We start from the raw sequence: 16,379 nt of genomic DNA, 5'->3' as shown, positions 1-16,379 counted from the left end.
GCATTGTAGGTAAATAGGATTTACTGCCTTAGAAGGTTGAAACAAAAGTGTAAAAGCTAAAAAAGTAAAAATTATTTCCAGACAATGTGTTGTTTCTAAAAGAATCCACAGAACATATTGTGTACAGTTTTCAAAGGACTATTAATTTTGTTCTCTGGATTATACAGAATGCCAAATACATCTTTGTTTTGTGGTAAGCAACACAGACACTTTTGGTTTGTAGCAAAATGTCAATGGCAAACATGTTAAGACCCGCTGCCATTTTATGGTAGTGTTGTTTACTATATTTATTTGTATCAGGCTCAAAAACACAATCTCCAAAAAGGTGAAATGTGCTTTATGTCAGATTTAAATTTGAGCTAAATTCCATACGTAGTCCGTGGCCAGTTGGTCAAAAAACCAGTACACTCCAATACGGAAAACAAGGTTTACGAAGTGATTTGGCATACAAGCAAAAGTAACATTGAAATATAGCAGAGACTCCAAAAAGACAACACGACAACATAACAGGAAAAGTACCCAAAGAACAAAATATCTAAACACGTAACAAAAACATCACAAGAACCCACCAGCATGAAATGAGATCAGGAGGAACAGATGATGTAAGCAACTAAGTGTTGAAAAAGCCCATGAATGACAAACAATGCAATAGGTCAGTATGCCCACACTGAACATGTATAACCTGCCTGCAGTTTAGTAACACATTGTTCCAGAGGACAAGGTCCAGCTTTTATCAGCTTCCTCTTGTTGAACAGTATGTGATGAAGTGAACTTTTGAACAGAAATCCGCTTTCACCCAGCTGTTCACAATCAAGACAAAAAGCTAAACCTTGCACCCTTTAGAAACCACCTACAGCCTCAGTGGAAAAAAAGGGAGGGGAGGTTTAATTTGCAGGTATTTTTACATAAAGAGTGCATTTCCTGTTTATGTGTCAAGCTGCAGACCGCTCTGTGCTTCTATAAAAAAACGTTTTCTGAGGAAGTTCTTTTGTGGAGAACAAGATGGTTGAGACGTGCAGTATTGGCTCGGCAGATTTGACTGAGCTCTCAGGAATGTAGCACAGCTGTAAAGCCTCCAGGCTGAGCTGGAGCTGCTGCTTCTCATTCAGCGCTGGTGTGGTGGAATCACTCAGGAGGAGAAGTCCAGCAGGTCTCCAGTTGTGTTTCACAATTGGAATAAGCCATATAATCTCTCTGCTTCCATTCAATTCACCGTTTGGTGGGATAACTATGGATTTTAGTCACCAGGGACGTGTATCATGAATCGAGCCCTTTACTGACCTACATGAGTGTAACCGTAACTTAATACGTTAATGCAACAACTGGAAACCTAATACACAACATACACATACAAACACAAGATTTGTATATCTCAGAAATGTATTTCATGTTTTAAATCTTGACCTTCTTGTTTTAATTTAGAAACAAACAATGTACAAAGATCATAAAGATTATTTTACAGAGAAATTAATAAGGGGGGGCCGGGAGTAGAAGGCTCATACACTTTTTATACAGATTGAATTTAGTTGGGTTTATTCCACTCTCCTTAATTAAAAAACAGAACACAGATGTAGAAAATATAAAAGTATCAGTGATTTGGTTGTAGAAGCCCTCACTGGTTTTGGGAAAACTACAGACAAAAGACAGATTCAAAAATACATTAATAGGAATGTAAGTGTTTCATAATCATATTTATAAAGTAAATGTAGAATAGATACAAACATGAATAGAAGTAGGAGCAATTTCCACATTACAGTATTACAAACAATGTATTATTGTGTAATTCTTCCAGTTGAACAAGTAGAGGCCAAATGACAAAATGTGTTGGAGGGTTTGTTTTTCACACACACACACACACACACACACACACACACACACACACACACACACACACAGAGGAAATCCTGCTGAGGTCTAGAACCAGTCAGTCTTTAATCAAAACTTTGCCCTGCAGTGACAGAGGCCGACTTATGATTCAGAGCTGCCACTGTAAGTGAACGTGTGTGTGTCTGTATGTACTCAGGTGTCACTGTGTGTTGTTCCTCAAGGGGGCTGGTGACGGGTGATGACGCTCTGCCTTGCTGGTAGTTTTGCACTCAGAGCTGTCTGCACATCAGCACTCCTGTTTATTCTACTATCCTGCACATTAGCGGCACAATAGGAGGAGGGGGCTCTTAAAAATTTATGAGGACACATTGCATTAACTTTTCATGAGTTCCTCTCACTGGCTCCCATGAGATGGTTTTCCTACTGCCTGCCGCAATGAACCTGGGAAATCCAGAAAAGTCATGGGCGGAGAGAAGCACACTGGATGTACACTGAGAGGAGTCATACAACACATCAAGGGCAAGATGGAGCCTGCTGCTGCACAGTCTAGGCCAATTCACAACTTCATTCTGGGAGTTCTTTCACAACCAAACAGAGTAAGGTGTGGCGCTCACCATTCAATACCTCAACTGAGTCAAAATTCTTGCCCAATGATAGATCGATTCAAAATTAGCTTAAATATCTATAATCAAAAGATGATGCTATTTCACCATTGACATGTTAGTCACACCTTTCCTCCCATACTCCACATCCTGGTAACTGTACATGTTATATATCTGCATTGGTCTTCATGTACTATTGCCCCACGGTACAAGAAAGAGTGACAAAGGAGAAGTTGAATCACAAAGAATTGCAGATAGATACCAAAAGTTGTACTTTTTATCATGACAGTACTAAAATTCAAGGTACACAAATAATTACTTAAATAAAGTGCAGTAACCTGTAATTAATCTTGACTATTATTTCTGATAATTTACGTAGCCCACAACAAGGGTTTGACAACGACTTTGGTGTGACAGATTTACACTTTACAAATACCTAAGGTCTTATCCTAAAACTGAGAAGAATGAATAAAGTCAAGTATAATGAACAGACAAAGCACTGCATAGGATGATACAAATGCTCATATACTCTTCAGCTGTGTTTGAGAGAGTTAAGTAGGCCACAATACAAAGGTTCAGGTCCAGTTTCAAAACCTGTTCCATACAAATCCCTTTGGCTATATTTAAAGAGCACGCCATGTCTTAAGCAAGTTCATGTGAAGCTCTCTGTACATACCAGAGCCACAAGGCCTACTTTTTGAGTCACAAAGTAAATTAAAAATATTTGTGGGAATACACAAAAAATAAAAACCAAAATTCCAATATTCTAGTAGAGGTTCAAGACAGCGCTAAAATATTATTCAACAGTTTTAAACATTTTAACATTTCTGGGCAACATCTCTAAAGTGCAGTAGAAAGAGTGAAAGGTATTAAATACACACATGTTATCTAACATCCTAAATAATGGCACCTAATAAAACACATGTATATGTTTTATGATGTTGTGATTGTTCCCTTTTCCTAAAACACTTTGAATGACTGTATTTTTCTATAATTAACAACTTCATACTTCCAGTTAGTCATTATGGTGAGTGCCTGAAGGCAGTCTGTCTGCTAACAAATGGAGACATGAGATGGCCTCCGTCTTTAACATGTATTGATCTGTTTGTCCCCTGTTTGTCTGGGCTGATTGATCTGTCTTTTAATTCCTTGAATAATTTAGTGAGGATGAATTTGGTCCATAAACACATAAATGCTCATGATGATTTTGTGTTATGAATTGTGGTTATCTAAAGTAAAACACACCTTAACACCTGAAACTATCAAACAAACAGGAAAAAACAACAACAGAAACACTGACAAGGACGTGTAAACTCCGAGTTACTTTCTTTTTGTCCCACATCCCCATGGTTTACTCTGATTGGCTGCAGCACGGACCAATGAGAGAGAAGAGCGCGATGGGGAAAAATGGAGAAGTACTAGCTTGATTTAGCAGACCAAACACCAGACATCAAATACAATAAATATCCACCATACAGATAGACTTTAACAGCAGATTTATTCTTGCATACAAAGTGAAATGTCACTGAGTGCCACGTGTGACTCGGTCTCTCAGAAAAGGACTCTGTCGACTCTTCTGGGTGAGTTGACTCCTGAGTATATGTTTTGTGTTGTTGTGAGCAGTATGACATTCAAAATACTTGTCAGTGATTATCGTTCATGTCAATATTGTATGCCCCCATTGTGTCGATATATCCAGACTGACTTCTGTAACGTCACTGATTTATTTAGAAGTTTATTAACCCTTTCTCTCGATGAACATGCACACATCTATAGACAGGTTAAAGGCTGAGTTTGTAGCCTTAACAACATGATAACATGTGTTATACGAGCAGCGTATGTCTGTCTGTGAAGGGCTCAGTGCGCATGTGTGAGGAGAGAGAGAACCCAGTCAGCTAAGTTTGTGCAAGAACTTTATTACAAGTATCCAAATTACACTATTGTTTGAAGATGTACTGAACGATATTATTAATGGAGCTTTTTCTATATGAATGGATAGTTCTGAGGCTTGTATGTTTTTTTTTTCCTGCTGTTGTGTTCTCAGCTGGTCGTGTTGTGAAGAGGCCAAAGCAGGAGGATGGTCAGCGGCTGCAGGAGGCAGCGATCCAGCTGTTGGAGCAGCAGCAGAGCCTCAGCTGTCTGCTCAGGGAGGTCGAGGTGAGTGAGGCCACTAAAAACAAATCCAACATACAGTATACCCAAATATTGCAACTATAATTAATATATATATATATATATATTATATTATTATTATTTAGCATCAATATATATACATATATACTGTACATTCTATATATTTTATTATATTAGTCTATATTATATAACATTTCATTATATTACACTATATTGTTCATATTGCACTATATTATATTATATTATACTACATTATATTATATAACTGCACTCTGCATTACTGTGGTACAACACTGCCTCTCTTCTCTGCTCTTTACATTATTTATCATACCAAGTCACTTTAATCATCACTTGTCACTTTATCTTGTCATTCTCTGCAAATACTGTCTCAATTCTCAATTCCCTGCATAGTTAACTTCATCATTCATTTTGTACTGTATATACCCCCTGTTTTTATTATTATTATTTTTATTTATTTATCTTATCTATTCTGTTTAATGTGTATTCTTTGTTAACAGACAATGAGTAAGGTATTTTACCTGCTTCTTGTAAAGTGTCTCGAGATAACACTTGTTATGAGTTGACGCTATACAAATAAAAGTTGATTGATTGATTGATATTTTGAGCGTTCTTGTCTGTGCTGCCGCAACGCCCGAATTTCCCCTCTGGGGATCAATAAAGTATTATCCTATCCTATCCTATAAATCAATACCATAACATCTTATATTATTCTTTCTACTCTGAGGAATGACAAAGTGGCTCATAACAACTGACAGTGTCATGAAACAAGATCACTTCAATACATTGCAATTCCGAAGAAAAGTTTCCCTTAAAGGAAATTGTAATGTCATTATACTGCTGTTGGTGGAATGATTCATGCTTGAGACACTGTTGAATTTCTTTAGGATTTAAAAAAGCCTGCTTCACATTCTGATTTCCTCAGGTGTTGAGATCTCCTAGAAGCTATTGAGATATGTTCAAATTTGATAATTCCTTATTTAGTATTATGCTTTTAATTTATCTGTATTAATTGAACTTTTTGAACTTCTTTTCTTGTAGAATCCAGATCTGTGCAACATTTTCCAATCACAGAATGGAACTCAGAATCAGGCAGAGTCTGAAGGTGTCTTAGCTACTTTTCAAGGTTCACTGCTGGGTAAGCAACCAATCAGTTGAATTGATAAAATCTCAGTATTTGTTGTGTTATGTAGACTCAGCAACATCTTTATATATGAGTGAGCTGCTGAAATGTATGATGAAAAACTAACTATGACCCAAAGCTGATCTCATAACCGCAGCATGTTTTGTGTTGTCTGTGGACAGTGTGTGAGCTGAGGCGCCAAGCCTCAAAGCTTGGTGTCCCGGTGGTGGGGCTTTCAGTCAAGATGGTGCTGAAGAGACTGAGGGAGATCACTGGTGTTGAAGAGCAGAAGGAGGAAGAAGACACAAGGAGATATCTGCTCTCTTACTCTCAACGAGTGAGTACCTGACAGGAGGATTTGAAGTCGCTGTGGCATAATCCAGGTCAAGAATAAAATCAATGCCTTCGTGTTAAAGTTTAAAGAACTCCCAATATGAAGTTGTTGTGAAATCTGAACCCTCAGAACGTTTACCTAACGCCTCATCAACATTGTTTTTGGTAGAGAAGTGAATCCAGCTGTGATCGATATAAACACACATCTAAATACAAATGCAGAATATTGTAGGCATTCAAGACTTTATGTGCCAAATATGTCCTGGATTCTGTTTGTGTGCATGGTAGTACCACACATCATGTTTAAGCAGGCCAAGGCATTATGCAAAAAAACAGTCCATGTGGAGTGGAAAAGAGGTTGAATGCATTAGCCAAATGCAAACTTGTACCTATCACCTGTTGTTGTTTTAATGAAAATGTACCTTTTTTTTTTTCTTAATCCACATAAAGTGATATCTTCAGATGATTTCAGACAACAATCCAAACACAGAACTCTATTCATAGCTTTCACGTGACGTCACACAGTTATGGAACTGCCCACTTGGTGGATAAGAAAAGCATCGCCCTGTATAGATGGAAAATGTACGAGCCCATGCTGGAGATCCAGATAGTTTCCTATGGGAGCCGGCTTTGTTCTGCGCTCTTTCTGCCCTCCAGGCCTCTGAGCGGGTCATGTGACTGAAAGCTATGAATTGTCAGTCAGACTGTAAACATTGACCAGAGGACAAAAGAGGAGGTCTTGGCCTGGATATCTTGTATTGGTTATCTGATTATTCACTGGCTACATCGATGCCCCAAAATCTTAAGTGGCGGCCCGTGAGGCTAAAGAGCCGTTAGATGATGGCTTTAGGGGTTCTGACACTGGTTCAGTTGTCAACTGGGACTATACACACAAGGTTGCTGACATAAAACATATATATACAGTATTTTGTTTTTCATTGCATACTGCAGATACTTATAGCCAGAAAAAAAATCCCAAGGTTTTGGTTTTGGTGAGACCGATCCAGAGAGGAGAAAAACGGCCTAATCATAAAAATGCTTCTGCTACTTTAATGACTTTAATGGCTCATCCCATCTTTATGTGACTTATTAAACTGGACTTATAGTTTAAACTGGAAAATATTCTCTAGTTATTTCTATTCAAGATAATTTTTTGTTTCCTTTGAGCAGTTCTTGATCTTTATTTACCACTTTTCTAGATAAATGTTAAACACAAACTATACACTTTTGCTTCTTAATGCCAATCAGCATGTGATAGATATCCGGCACTCATCTTCAAATGAATGTGGCAAATGGATTTTTTAAGTCTTTTTTCAAAGGCCAGCTACACCTTTAGTTGTTCATTGTTTATATGTTGATGATCTGTATGTTTATCTCTGTCATCATGGTGTTGTATGCACAGTCCCATCACATTTCTACTCCCTGTTATACCAGTTCTGAATGTCTAAAGTTGTTGCTGCTGCAGATCTGTTGGCAGATTGTTCCCTCTGTGGTTGAACATTGTTGAACTGCAGTTACACCACAGCAGTCACAGCCCAGAGGTTGTCTTTCATTACTGCAAGATTCCTTGTTCAGATTACACCCGCAGCATGTTAAATATAAAAGTATCATTCCTGTCCTGCACAGGCCCAGATGTGTGTCCTGCTGGAGACCTGCAGAGAACTGCTGTCACAGGGAGCCCTCTGCCCCAAACTCCTCTGGCAGGAGTACAGAAGAGAAGAGGTGTGTGTGAGGCTTAAAAAAACACATTTACTTCTTACATTGTGTGGTTCATACAGGTTCCTTTAAACACATTTGTTTGAAGCCAATGAGTCAAAGTTGAAACACAGTGAAAGAGTTCACTCACTGTATCTATTCTTTTCATCTGACCCAGACTAATACTGTATACAAAGCCAGCTTGATGACCTGTTACAGCAAATGAAATATTAAAGTCAGTGTTTTTACAGAGGCTACCCAACCTGGAGATGGTGTACCAACTTCATGTTTACGGCATCATTACTCTGAATTACATCTTACAGAGGTAAGAAATGGTCAAGGATTAATATCATGCTGCTGATGGTTACATTTGATAATTAGACGTAGAAGTAAGTTCAGATTAAAGAAAAAAAATCACTACTTTGGAATGACTGTCATCTCTACGAACACTATAGAAGCAGAGTTTAATTTCAATGGAAACTGAATACATTGTTTAGACATTGAACTCGGCTTGAACCCTCCATGTTGAATCTTAAATAATTTTACATTTAAAGCATTGGATTTTTATTTTTTGGAAACTTTACTTTTCAGAAATGTAAAATCAATGTTGAGAGTTTGCAAATTAGATACTTCAAGTGTATCCAATTTAAAATCTGATATTATTAGGTTGCTAATTTATGTCTAGATTTTGATTTTCACTGTTCAAGTACAAGCTCAAGTATTTTGAGTATTTTCTCAAACTGTATGTGTGACTCTGTTAAAGAGATCTTGATTGATCTAACTTTAGATTACTTTCTGCTTATAATGTTTCACTAATACAAACACGTTTAAAACTTTGTTAAATTCACTCCAAAAGACTCCTAACACACACTTGACTGTCAGTTTTTGTTGAATAAGCGCCCCTCTGTGGACGTTTTTAGAGCTGTTTTGGAGTTAAACTCTGAGTCCAGTTTACAGAGGGACTTAAATGTCAGCTATTTCTGCCCTATTGTTGTTGTTCTCCTTCAGTGATGACGCCGTGAGACTCTGGTTGGGCTCTCAGTTGAAGTCTCTGTGCAGCTGCAGACTTTCACATGGAGAGGAGGAGGAGACCAGAGAGGTTCAACAGAAGGTTTTAATGAGTAAGGATACAGATCCGCTGTATGGGTCCATGATACTTAAAGCTGTTCATCAGATACGCCCAACTCTCGAATGCTGCTTCAGGTTTGGGATGCTAAACAGGAGTAGAATAAACAGGGTCCTTCTCCAATTGAGCCATACTTTAAAAAAAAGACTGATCTGATTCTGTAAGACTTGCTAAATTCATCTCAGAACTTTGTTGTCTCACAGAAGTGAATCTTTTTTTTGCAGCTGAGGTGACTAACTAGTCAATTTACGCTCTTTCTTACGTATTACACTAACACATTGGTACCTCTGCAGAGTAATAATTTCATGCTGCTTCTATCAATAAAAGGATAAAACTAATCAAAGATCGATGTTACAGCTTTGCTTGGAGTTTTGGTGGGAATGGGCTTCGAGCAGAACCCTGATCCAGCGTCAGCAGAGCGGAGGACGTCCCTGCTCTGCTGCTCCACGTTGGACGACATGCTCTTCTGTGAGTCTATGTTCCACTTGCCCTGCTCTGTGATTATCAAATATTTAGTACAGCACTTTCTTTCACACCTCGGGAACTTGAAAGCTATTTTTTACCTAAGCATTATTTAAGAACTTTCCTTTTTTATCTTTCTCTTTAACATTTCATTGTTGTTGTGTCTTTCTTCTGCAGGGCTGCTAGATGCTGTGGAGGAGGGTTTAGACCCTCAGTCTGCAGAACCAGGACCAGGACCTGAGCCATGGTGCTTTGAGATTTCAAAAACTTCATTGTTGTTGAGATTAAAGCTTCTGTCTGAATAAGGAGCCAAGAGTTATGTAGACAGACAGCATGAAAAGGAGCATAGATGTATGCAGCCCAGAAAGAGTAAATGATAACTTGGTAGTGTCTAAGTGGGGCCATTAAATTCATAAATAAATGATGTAGACCGACATTTGACAATTAAAAGGAGCAAAGTTTGATGAAACATCAGACATCCAGAAAAAAGTGAGATTAAGTATAATTTCAAAAACAAATGAGACCATCAGCATAAAGACTTTTCTAATAGTTATTTTTAATTGTCTAACAGCACGCAACTAAATGAGGTATTTTATTTTTTACCCATTGTCCGTGGCAAAGATTGTTGATTAGTGATACATTTGCTTTAATCTGTTACTTTAGCTCTAGCTGCAGGCTTCGAGTGGTAAAACATCCCTTTATAAAATGCAGATGGACGGCATAAAAGTTTATTGCGTTGTTTCTACCAAGTAATATTTATACCAAAGTTTCTCATGAAGGTTTGAACATTTCTTTATTCTGGATCATGTGTTTAAAATTGAGAAAGTGTTTGATGCAGGCTGTCTCTGTTTCTTTCTTTCTCCTCCTGGGTTTTGTGCAGGATTAAGATCTTTGATGCTTCGTTGTGTGGAGTGTCGGCATCAGCGGACGCCCTGCAGCGTTTCTTCACACACTCCCTTACACACTCTCTGACTTACAAGCCTCGACTTACAGGTAGCCACAAGTTACAGATTGTTTTAAAGCTTTGACAAAGATTTACAAAGGTACAAACTTAGAGAAAGTCAGACAATAGAAAACCTTGAAACAAGTGTTGTGATGTAAAATACATGCTGCCTTCATTTTAATATTATTAATCATTTAAAAAAAACATGAATGTAAAATCTGTACTTCGTGTCCTCAGTTTCAGATGCCATCACTCTGCAGAACAAGTGGATATTTGCTAAATCCAGCCACTTGTTGACGTCTCTTTTTCGTAAGGTACATTTGTTGTTACACCAAGAAATCCACAAAGACAATGCTTTAAGGAGTTTAGTGTCCTGATCTCACTGCAGTTTGAACCTTTCTCCACAAAATGTAAACTAAAGGGAAAAGCATGAGACTGACTAATGAGGGGGTGTTTCTTCTTGTTCAAGATGGAGCCAGAGCAGTCAGAACTAGGGCTGGGCGATATGACATTAAAATGTTATCACGAAGGAAATTTTCACATCACTCGATATCGATAATTGTCATGATAAATTTCAATTCATGTTTCTTTCAAATTTATAAAGGTAGATTTTTGCTCCTGAGTGAAAGTTGAAGAAACCTGATTATTAATTGTGCTTTAACCATTCTTTAACTGATGAAGGCAACTCTTTTCTAGAAGAACAATTTGACTTCAGACGTTAGCTGTAATTTCATGTTTCCGTTTACCACAACACTGCGCAGTTAGTAATTTGTTAGGAACCTGAATTATTTTTTTAACCTTATTTTTCATTGATTTTTAAAGAGAAAACAACAAAAGCTCAGTGCACTACTTGACAAAGTATTTGCAGGAATCTCACTCAACATTTTTAAAGAGCACAGTACACTCAGGATTAACAGTGTTGTTAATCCTTAAACCCTTTGAGTTTTATTTATGCCAAGCTTCAAGGATTCAGATGTTTCTCCCAGTTTCTTTAATAAAGTTGAATTCCTCCTCAAATACAGAATCTTAACTTTTCTAAAGTGACAACATCAGATAGCAGAGATGTCCACAGTTGAAAAGAAGTGGATTCTTCCCAAACCCACTTTATCATTATAGCCTTCTTAATAAACATACAGAGATATTTTTAGATATAATTTTTGTTGCTGTTTTTTCCATTAAAGCTTGCTGTGATATTCAACATGGAGCAGCTGCTGAGTCACCTGCAGCATGTTTTGGAAACCCATGAGGTCAATTGGAAACATGTCCTGTGCTTCGTCTCCACTCTGCTGGTTTATAACCCCTGTGCCCAGTCCAGCCTGAGAGGTACATACTCATAGTTGATTACATGAAAACTCCCAAGTGCCAGGATATGACCTAATCTGATGCAGGCAAAGAAAATGTAAAAGTACTGTTCTTTATTTTTTTTCTTTTTATTTCTGAACCAGCATAAAAACTTACATTTTTACACGTGTGTTTAATTACAATGTTACATTAGAAATAGATCCGAAGATAAACTCAGTTTTTATCAATTTTCTTTTTTTTTTAAACAAATGAAACACATAAAAAAAAAAGAGTATTGAATATGGATTCTATTCTAACAGGCTTTTCATATCTGTTTCTGTCAGATCTGCTTTCCAGATTACTGACTAATGCATTCGGAGGGTACGACTTGGAAAACATGATAACTGCCTTCCTATTGGCTCGACAGGGAGCACTGGAGGGACCCGGCATATTCCCCTCGTACAACGACTGGTTCAAGGTTTCACAAAATCTTTTTGACATCAGCTCAATGTTTACTGATATCACCTGATCATTGCTGCTTATATTAGAGTTAAAGTGTTATGTATTGTTTAAACCTGAGCCTTATCTTTACAGATTGAATTATCTAGCTGTCACAATGCTCTATATGCTGTCTCAACCTAACTTTGAATAACGCTTATCCGTCATAAAATCAATAAGGATGAGTTTACAAAACATTCGTCCATACAGTGTGTGTGCCGATCGAGGCATGAGCCAATCATACCACTATCATTTTTTTCCACCAAACTGTAAACATGTCAATTTCTGCTGGCGTCTTTGAATGAGGTGTGTATGTGACTTCTGGTCCTTCTGCAGCCAGCCTCAAGTGGACACTCAACCAACTACAGGATTTTGCACCTCTGCATTGGCTTTAGTTTTCAACAGAGGAGTTTGCTGCTTGCTCTTTACACATAAAGATTCACACGCCTGTGTGTCTATGCATTGAGTTTTGTATGTCCACTCAGTACTAGCACCCTTTTTTAGGGAACATGAGCTGATACGTTTGGGAACCTCTGCCTTAGTTCAGTGTTTTCATATTAGCATGCTATCTTTCTACATTTTCAGATGTCATTTGGTGGAGGCAGCAGCTACCATGCAACCAGCAAGAAATCTCTGGTGTTTCTGCTGAAGTTCCTCTCAGACTTGGTGCCCTTTGAGCCCCCACAATACCTCAAGGTGACATCCTGCATGTGTGTCTGACTCTGAAACATGATACATGATAGATGGGCCTTTGATAGTCAGGATGGTTGAATGGAAGCGTGTCGAAGAAATACTGACTGTTTGAGAGGGTGAAATGTTGAGTGATGTAGATGATAGATAAATATAGAGCAAGCTGAAATAAGGAATGAGAACTACAGCTGTGATTTTTACCACCTTTTCATCACACACACTTGCAGGTTCACATCCTGCACCCTCCATATGTACCTGTGAAACACCGCACTCTCCTGATGGAATATATCTCTCTGGCAAAGACGAGACTCGCTGATCTCAAGGTAGGAGCAGGGGTGAAAACTAAAGTTCCTACATTAAGTAATACACTCTCAATCCCTCATTACTGCATTATTAAACATTATTGTTTTTTATATTGAAACACTTAACCAGTGACTATCTTGTGTCCATGCAGGAATCAGTGGAGGACATGGGTTTATATGAGGATGTTTCTGCTGCAGGAGGGGCATCAGTGCAGGTAAGACTGACACCTAGTGGTTTGTTTGTGTAATGATTCCTGTTGATGGATTTTTAATGCTTCAATTTTAACAATTACAATTAATGCCAGACCTCAGGCAGAATGTTTTGACGAGGCTCTGTGAATCTCTAGGCTTAGGAAAGGGGGAAAGGCAATTAAACATTATTTTCTAGAGACATTTGATTTCCTGAGGGGCATTATGTTAAATCCCTGCCAATGTAAGAATGTGGTTGAACCTGCAAAGCCAGTTACCCCATGACATTTATCTGCACCCCAAGAGGATCGGCACACCAGCCTTTCTTATATGCAGTTTCAACATGTTAACCTTAACTTATGAAACTGTTGTAAGTTGTCCCTCCCGATTATAGAGAGGATAAATTCTATCTTTTTGTGGGTCTGAGGTGAGGTCCTGACAAACATGTTGTGTGCAGGGAATAATAACCTCCTAAAACTGTTCAGCTGCCTGACAGCTTTAAAGGAGGGTTACAAGTTCCTAAGGCATCAGTAACCCTAAAAACCAAGTACAGGGATCAACTTAGTCCATACATAATAAACTAACTGTTAGAGCGGAGGAATAAGTCTCCTGCAGGTTCCCTGAATAAAGTAAACGTGTTAGTTTGTGTGTGCGTGCGTTGGAAAGAGGAGAGGAAAAACCTTTTTCCCTAATTTGAGTGGTCAAGTCTCTGGTCGATTCTGGATCCTCTCCCAGTCTCACATCACTCTTCAACTTGAAAGAATCGCCTTGATGGCTGAAAGAAGAATTAGAGAGACTTGCTGTTTAGTCCATGTTCAGTCTCTTGAGCAGTTGTTCACCACTAATAGTGCAGCTAAACACTTCCTGAAGAAAACTGCTTTACCCAAGCTTCTCCAAAGCTTGCCCTAACTTGATCATAAGAAAAGAACAACTTGTCAAACAAACTGACTCTCCTCTGTGTACTCTCCATCATAAAAGTGTCCTCTTGTCTATGAACGGCGATTCGTATGTTCCCTCATGATTTTATTTTCTAGTATTTGTCGTCTCTTCTATAAAACTGCCAAACTGAAATAGCTGATGAGATACTGTGCGCTGCATGAATAGTTAAACTTAACTGTTTTAAAGTTTAAAAACAGTGTAATGTGTGTGTGTGTGTGTGTGTGTGTGTGTGTGTGCTGATTCAGTGCCAGGCCGCCCAGGATGTGGAGAAGGCTGTTTCTCTGTTTGAGAGCACAGGAAAAATCTCAGCCACGGTTATGGAGGCCAGGTATTCAGCTGCATTATCATCTCATTTACTGCAGCACATCCACATATCACAGGTAACTGAGCTGAACAAACAAGGACAGATTAATGACACCTCTGTCCTTTCAGTATTTTCCGCAGGCCATATTTCCTGACACGCTTCCTCTCGGCATTGCTGACACCACGAATAGTGAGCGACTTCACTTTTCTAGTTTGAATTATTTCATTCAAAAAGGCTGGCAATTTGTCAGATATCCTCATCCCACATGTAGAAAAAATGCACCTTTCTTTCACTTTCAGCTTCCTGTGAAGGCTGATGCTCGGATGAGTTTCATAGAAGCTCTGAAAAAGTGAGATTTTGTTATCATGACTCTCAACATCTTATTTATTTCATTATTTATAGATGAAGGTTTCATATGATTTTATCTTGTCATGTAATCCTATGAATTATTTTTAAAATTTAAATTCTGCTGCTTTGTTAGCATTTGTGGATCTGGTGTAACAGAGAGCTAATTTTATACTTTGAAATGAGCTATTATTCAGTGTTTTTTCTGTTTGTTTTGTCTGTATTCAGAGCAGATAAGATCCCTGCTGCTCAGTATTTATCCTATGTGGATGCCTGTCAGAAAGAGAGACAGACGGATAGTGAGTATTTCCTATAATTAAACAAGATTACCATAATTTATTTAATTCTGTTTGTGGTTTTTTAAGAACATACATTTGGATTCCTTTAATGATGTAACTGACATGGCATGCCAAACAATGCATTTTAAACCGGAAGAGAAATATCCCAGAGTAGCACAGCATGCTAACATTTTGTAAGGCTGCAGTGAGAGGCCTGAAATAATGGAAGTAAAATCTAATTGTAAATGTATGACATTGTCATATGCCCTATTCACACATGCACAGAACCCTGGACCATTTACAGACATTTTTGGGGTGAGCTGCACAAACAGCCACGTTCTTCACCCTGACTATTATCTGGAATTTTTACCTGCCAGCCCCCGCGCAAACTTTCCACATGAAGTCAGGGTGAGACGATGACTGAATGCAGCCGATTATTTTCAGGAAAACTCTGTGCGAGAGAGTGAGCGCGGGTGATGAAGTTTATATCTTATCACTGGTGCTGGACTGGTTGATCTCAATGCATGTAATGAAACTGCTTCATTTCATTTTCTACTCACCAGAATGTTCTTCTCTGCTCTTGTATACGGTCCAGTTACACATAGCATCGATATCAAAGCAAAAGCTGTCTTCATAGAATCAGACTCTGTTGCTCGGCCGTGTCCTTCTTGTGTTCAGACATGTGTTTGTTTCAGGAAGTGCAGTGAGTTTGGACACTAATGACGATCCTCTGGAGGTCCTAAAGAGTCAGCTGCACGACTTCACACAGCTGGTTGTTGAGGGAAATGATGGAGGTAGGTATTTAAGGACAGAAGAAATAATACCTCACACAAACACACACATTGATGTTTCATATGTTGTAGTAAGTGCAGTGAATTCATGATTTGATGTTGATCAGCAGACTTTCTCTACCAAAATAGGAATGGATCACATACAGTGTGTGTTTTTTCTCTAATTTCAGCGGTATTCCTAAACATTTGTATGCACAGAACTCTTTTTGGATCATCAAAATGCAACATTAAAGGAAACGGTCACAATTTTTAAGTTTCTCACAGTCTGCCATGCATTTCCTGTTTTCTCATGTACTGTTAGAGATGTCGGCACAGCTATCCAGGATCTTGCACACACTGAGCGTCATCTTTCCTGGCCGTCCCAACGACTCTACTGGACAGAGAGTCATCGACCTTCACATCAACACTCCTCCGTCTCCCGAGCTCCATGTCAAAGTGTGCACTAAATGATTTTACTGTCTTCTCTCTAAACATATTATTGTATTGCCTGTTATGCTATT

General features: G+C 38.4%; 2 protein-coding genes across 2 annotated transcripts in view; one reads left to right on the top strand and one right to left on the bottom strand.

Annotated features, from left to right (window-relative positions):
• si:dkey-238o13.4 (uncharacterized protein LOC560780 homolog) overlaps nt 1-16,379 on the bottom strand; it is a 171,544-nt gene that overhangs the window by 83,493 nt on the left and 71,672 nt on the right. The gene's annotated exons all lie outside the window — the stretch shown is intronic.
• The window catches only part of LOC132973154 (Fanconi anemia group A protein), a 20,661-nt gene continuing 8,112 nt past the window's right edge, over nt 3,831-16,379 (top strand). Inside the window, exons 1-22 of the mRNA XM_061036426.1 lie at nt 3,831-4,009; nt 4,474-4,586; nt 5,622-5,718; nt 5,886-6,040; nt 7,663-7,758; nt 7,983-8,056; nt 8,740-8,852; nt 9,215-9,325; nt 9,497-9,566; nt 10,200-10,312; nt 10,500-10,576; nt 11,444-11,585; nt 11,888-12,021; nt 12,627-12,737; nt 12,959-13,054; nt 13,186-13,248; nt 14,407-14,489; nt 14,594-14,654; nt 14,765-14,814; nt 15,039-15,109; nt 15,784-15,882; nt 16,181-16,314. Coding sequence (XP_060892409.1) covers nt 3,949-4,009; nt 4,474-4,586; nt 5,622-5,718; nt 5,886-6,040; nt 7,663-7,758; nt 7,983-8,056; nt 8,740-8,852; nt 9,215-9,325; nt 9,497-9,566; nt 10,200-10,312; nt 10,500-10,576; nt 11,444-11,585; nt 11,888-12,021; nt 12,627-12,737; nt 12,959-13,054; nt 13,186-13,248; nt 14,407-14,489; nt 14,594-14,654; nt 14,765-14,814; nt 15,039-15,109; nt 15,784-15,882; nt 16,181-16,314 — 2,124 coding nt within the window. The 5' untranslated portion in view covers nt 3,831-3,948. The remainder of the gene's footprint in view (nt 4,010-4,473; nt 4,587-5,621; nt 5,719-5,885; nt 6,041-7,662; nt 7,759-7,982; nt 8,057-8,739; nt 8,853-9,214; nt 9,326-9,496; nt 9,567-10,199; nt 10,313-10,499; nt 10,577-11,443; nt 11,586-11,887; nt 12,022-12,626; nt 12,738-12,958; nt 13,055-13,185; nt 13,249-14,406; nt 14,490-14,593; nt 14,655-14,764; nt 14,815-15,038; nt 15,110-15,783; nt 15,883-16,180; nt 16,315-16,379) is intronic.

This window comes from Labrus mixtus, chromosome 4, assembly GCF_963584025.1.
Source record: "Labrus mixtus chromosome 4, fLabMix1.1, whole genome shotgun sequence".
In the NCBI taxonomy this organism is placed as follows: domain Eukaryota; kingdom Metazoa; phylum Chordata; class Actinopteri; order Labriformes; family Labridae; genus Labrus; species Labrus mixtus.
Note: the sequence above shows the minus strand (reverse complement) of the source record. Positions and strands in the feature narration are given on the sequence as shown.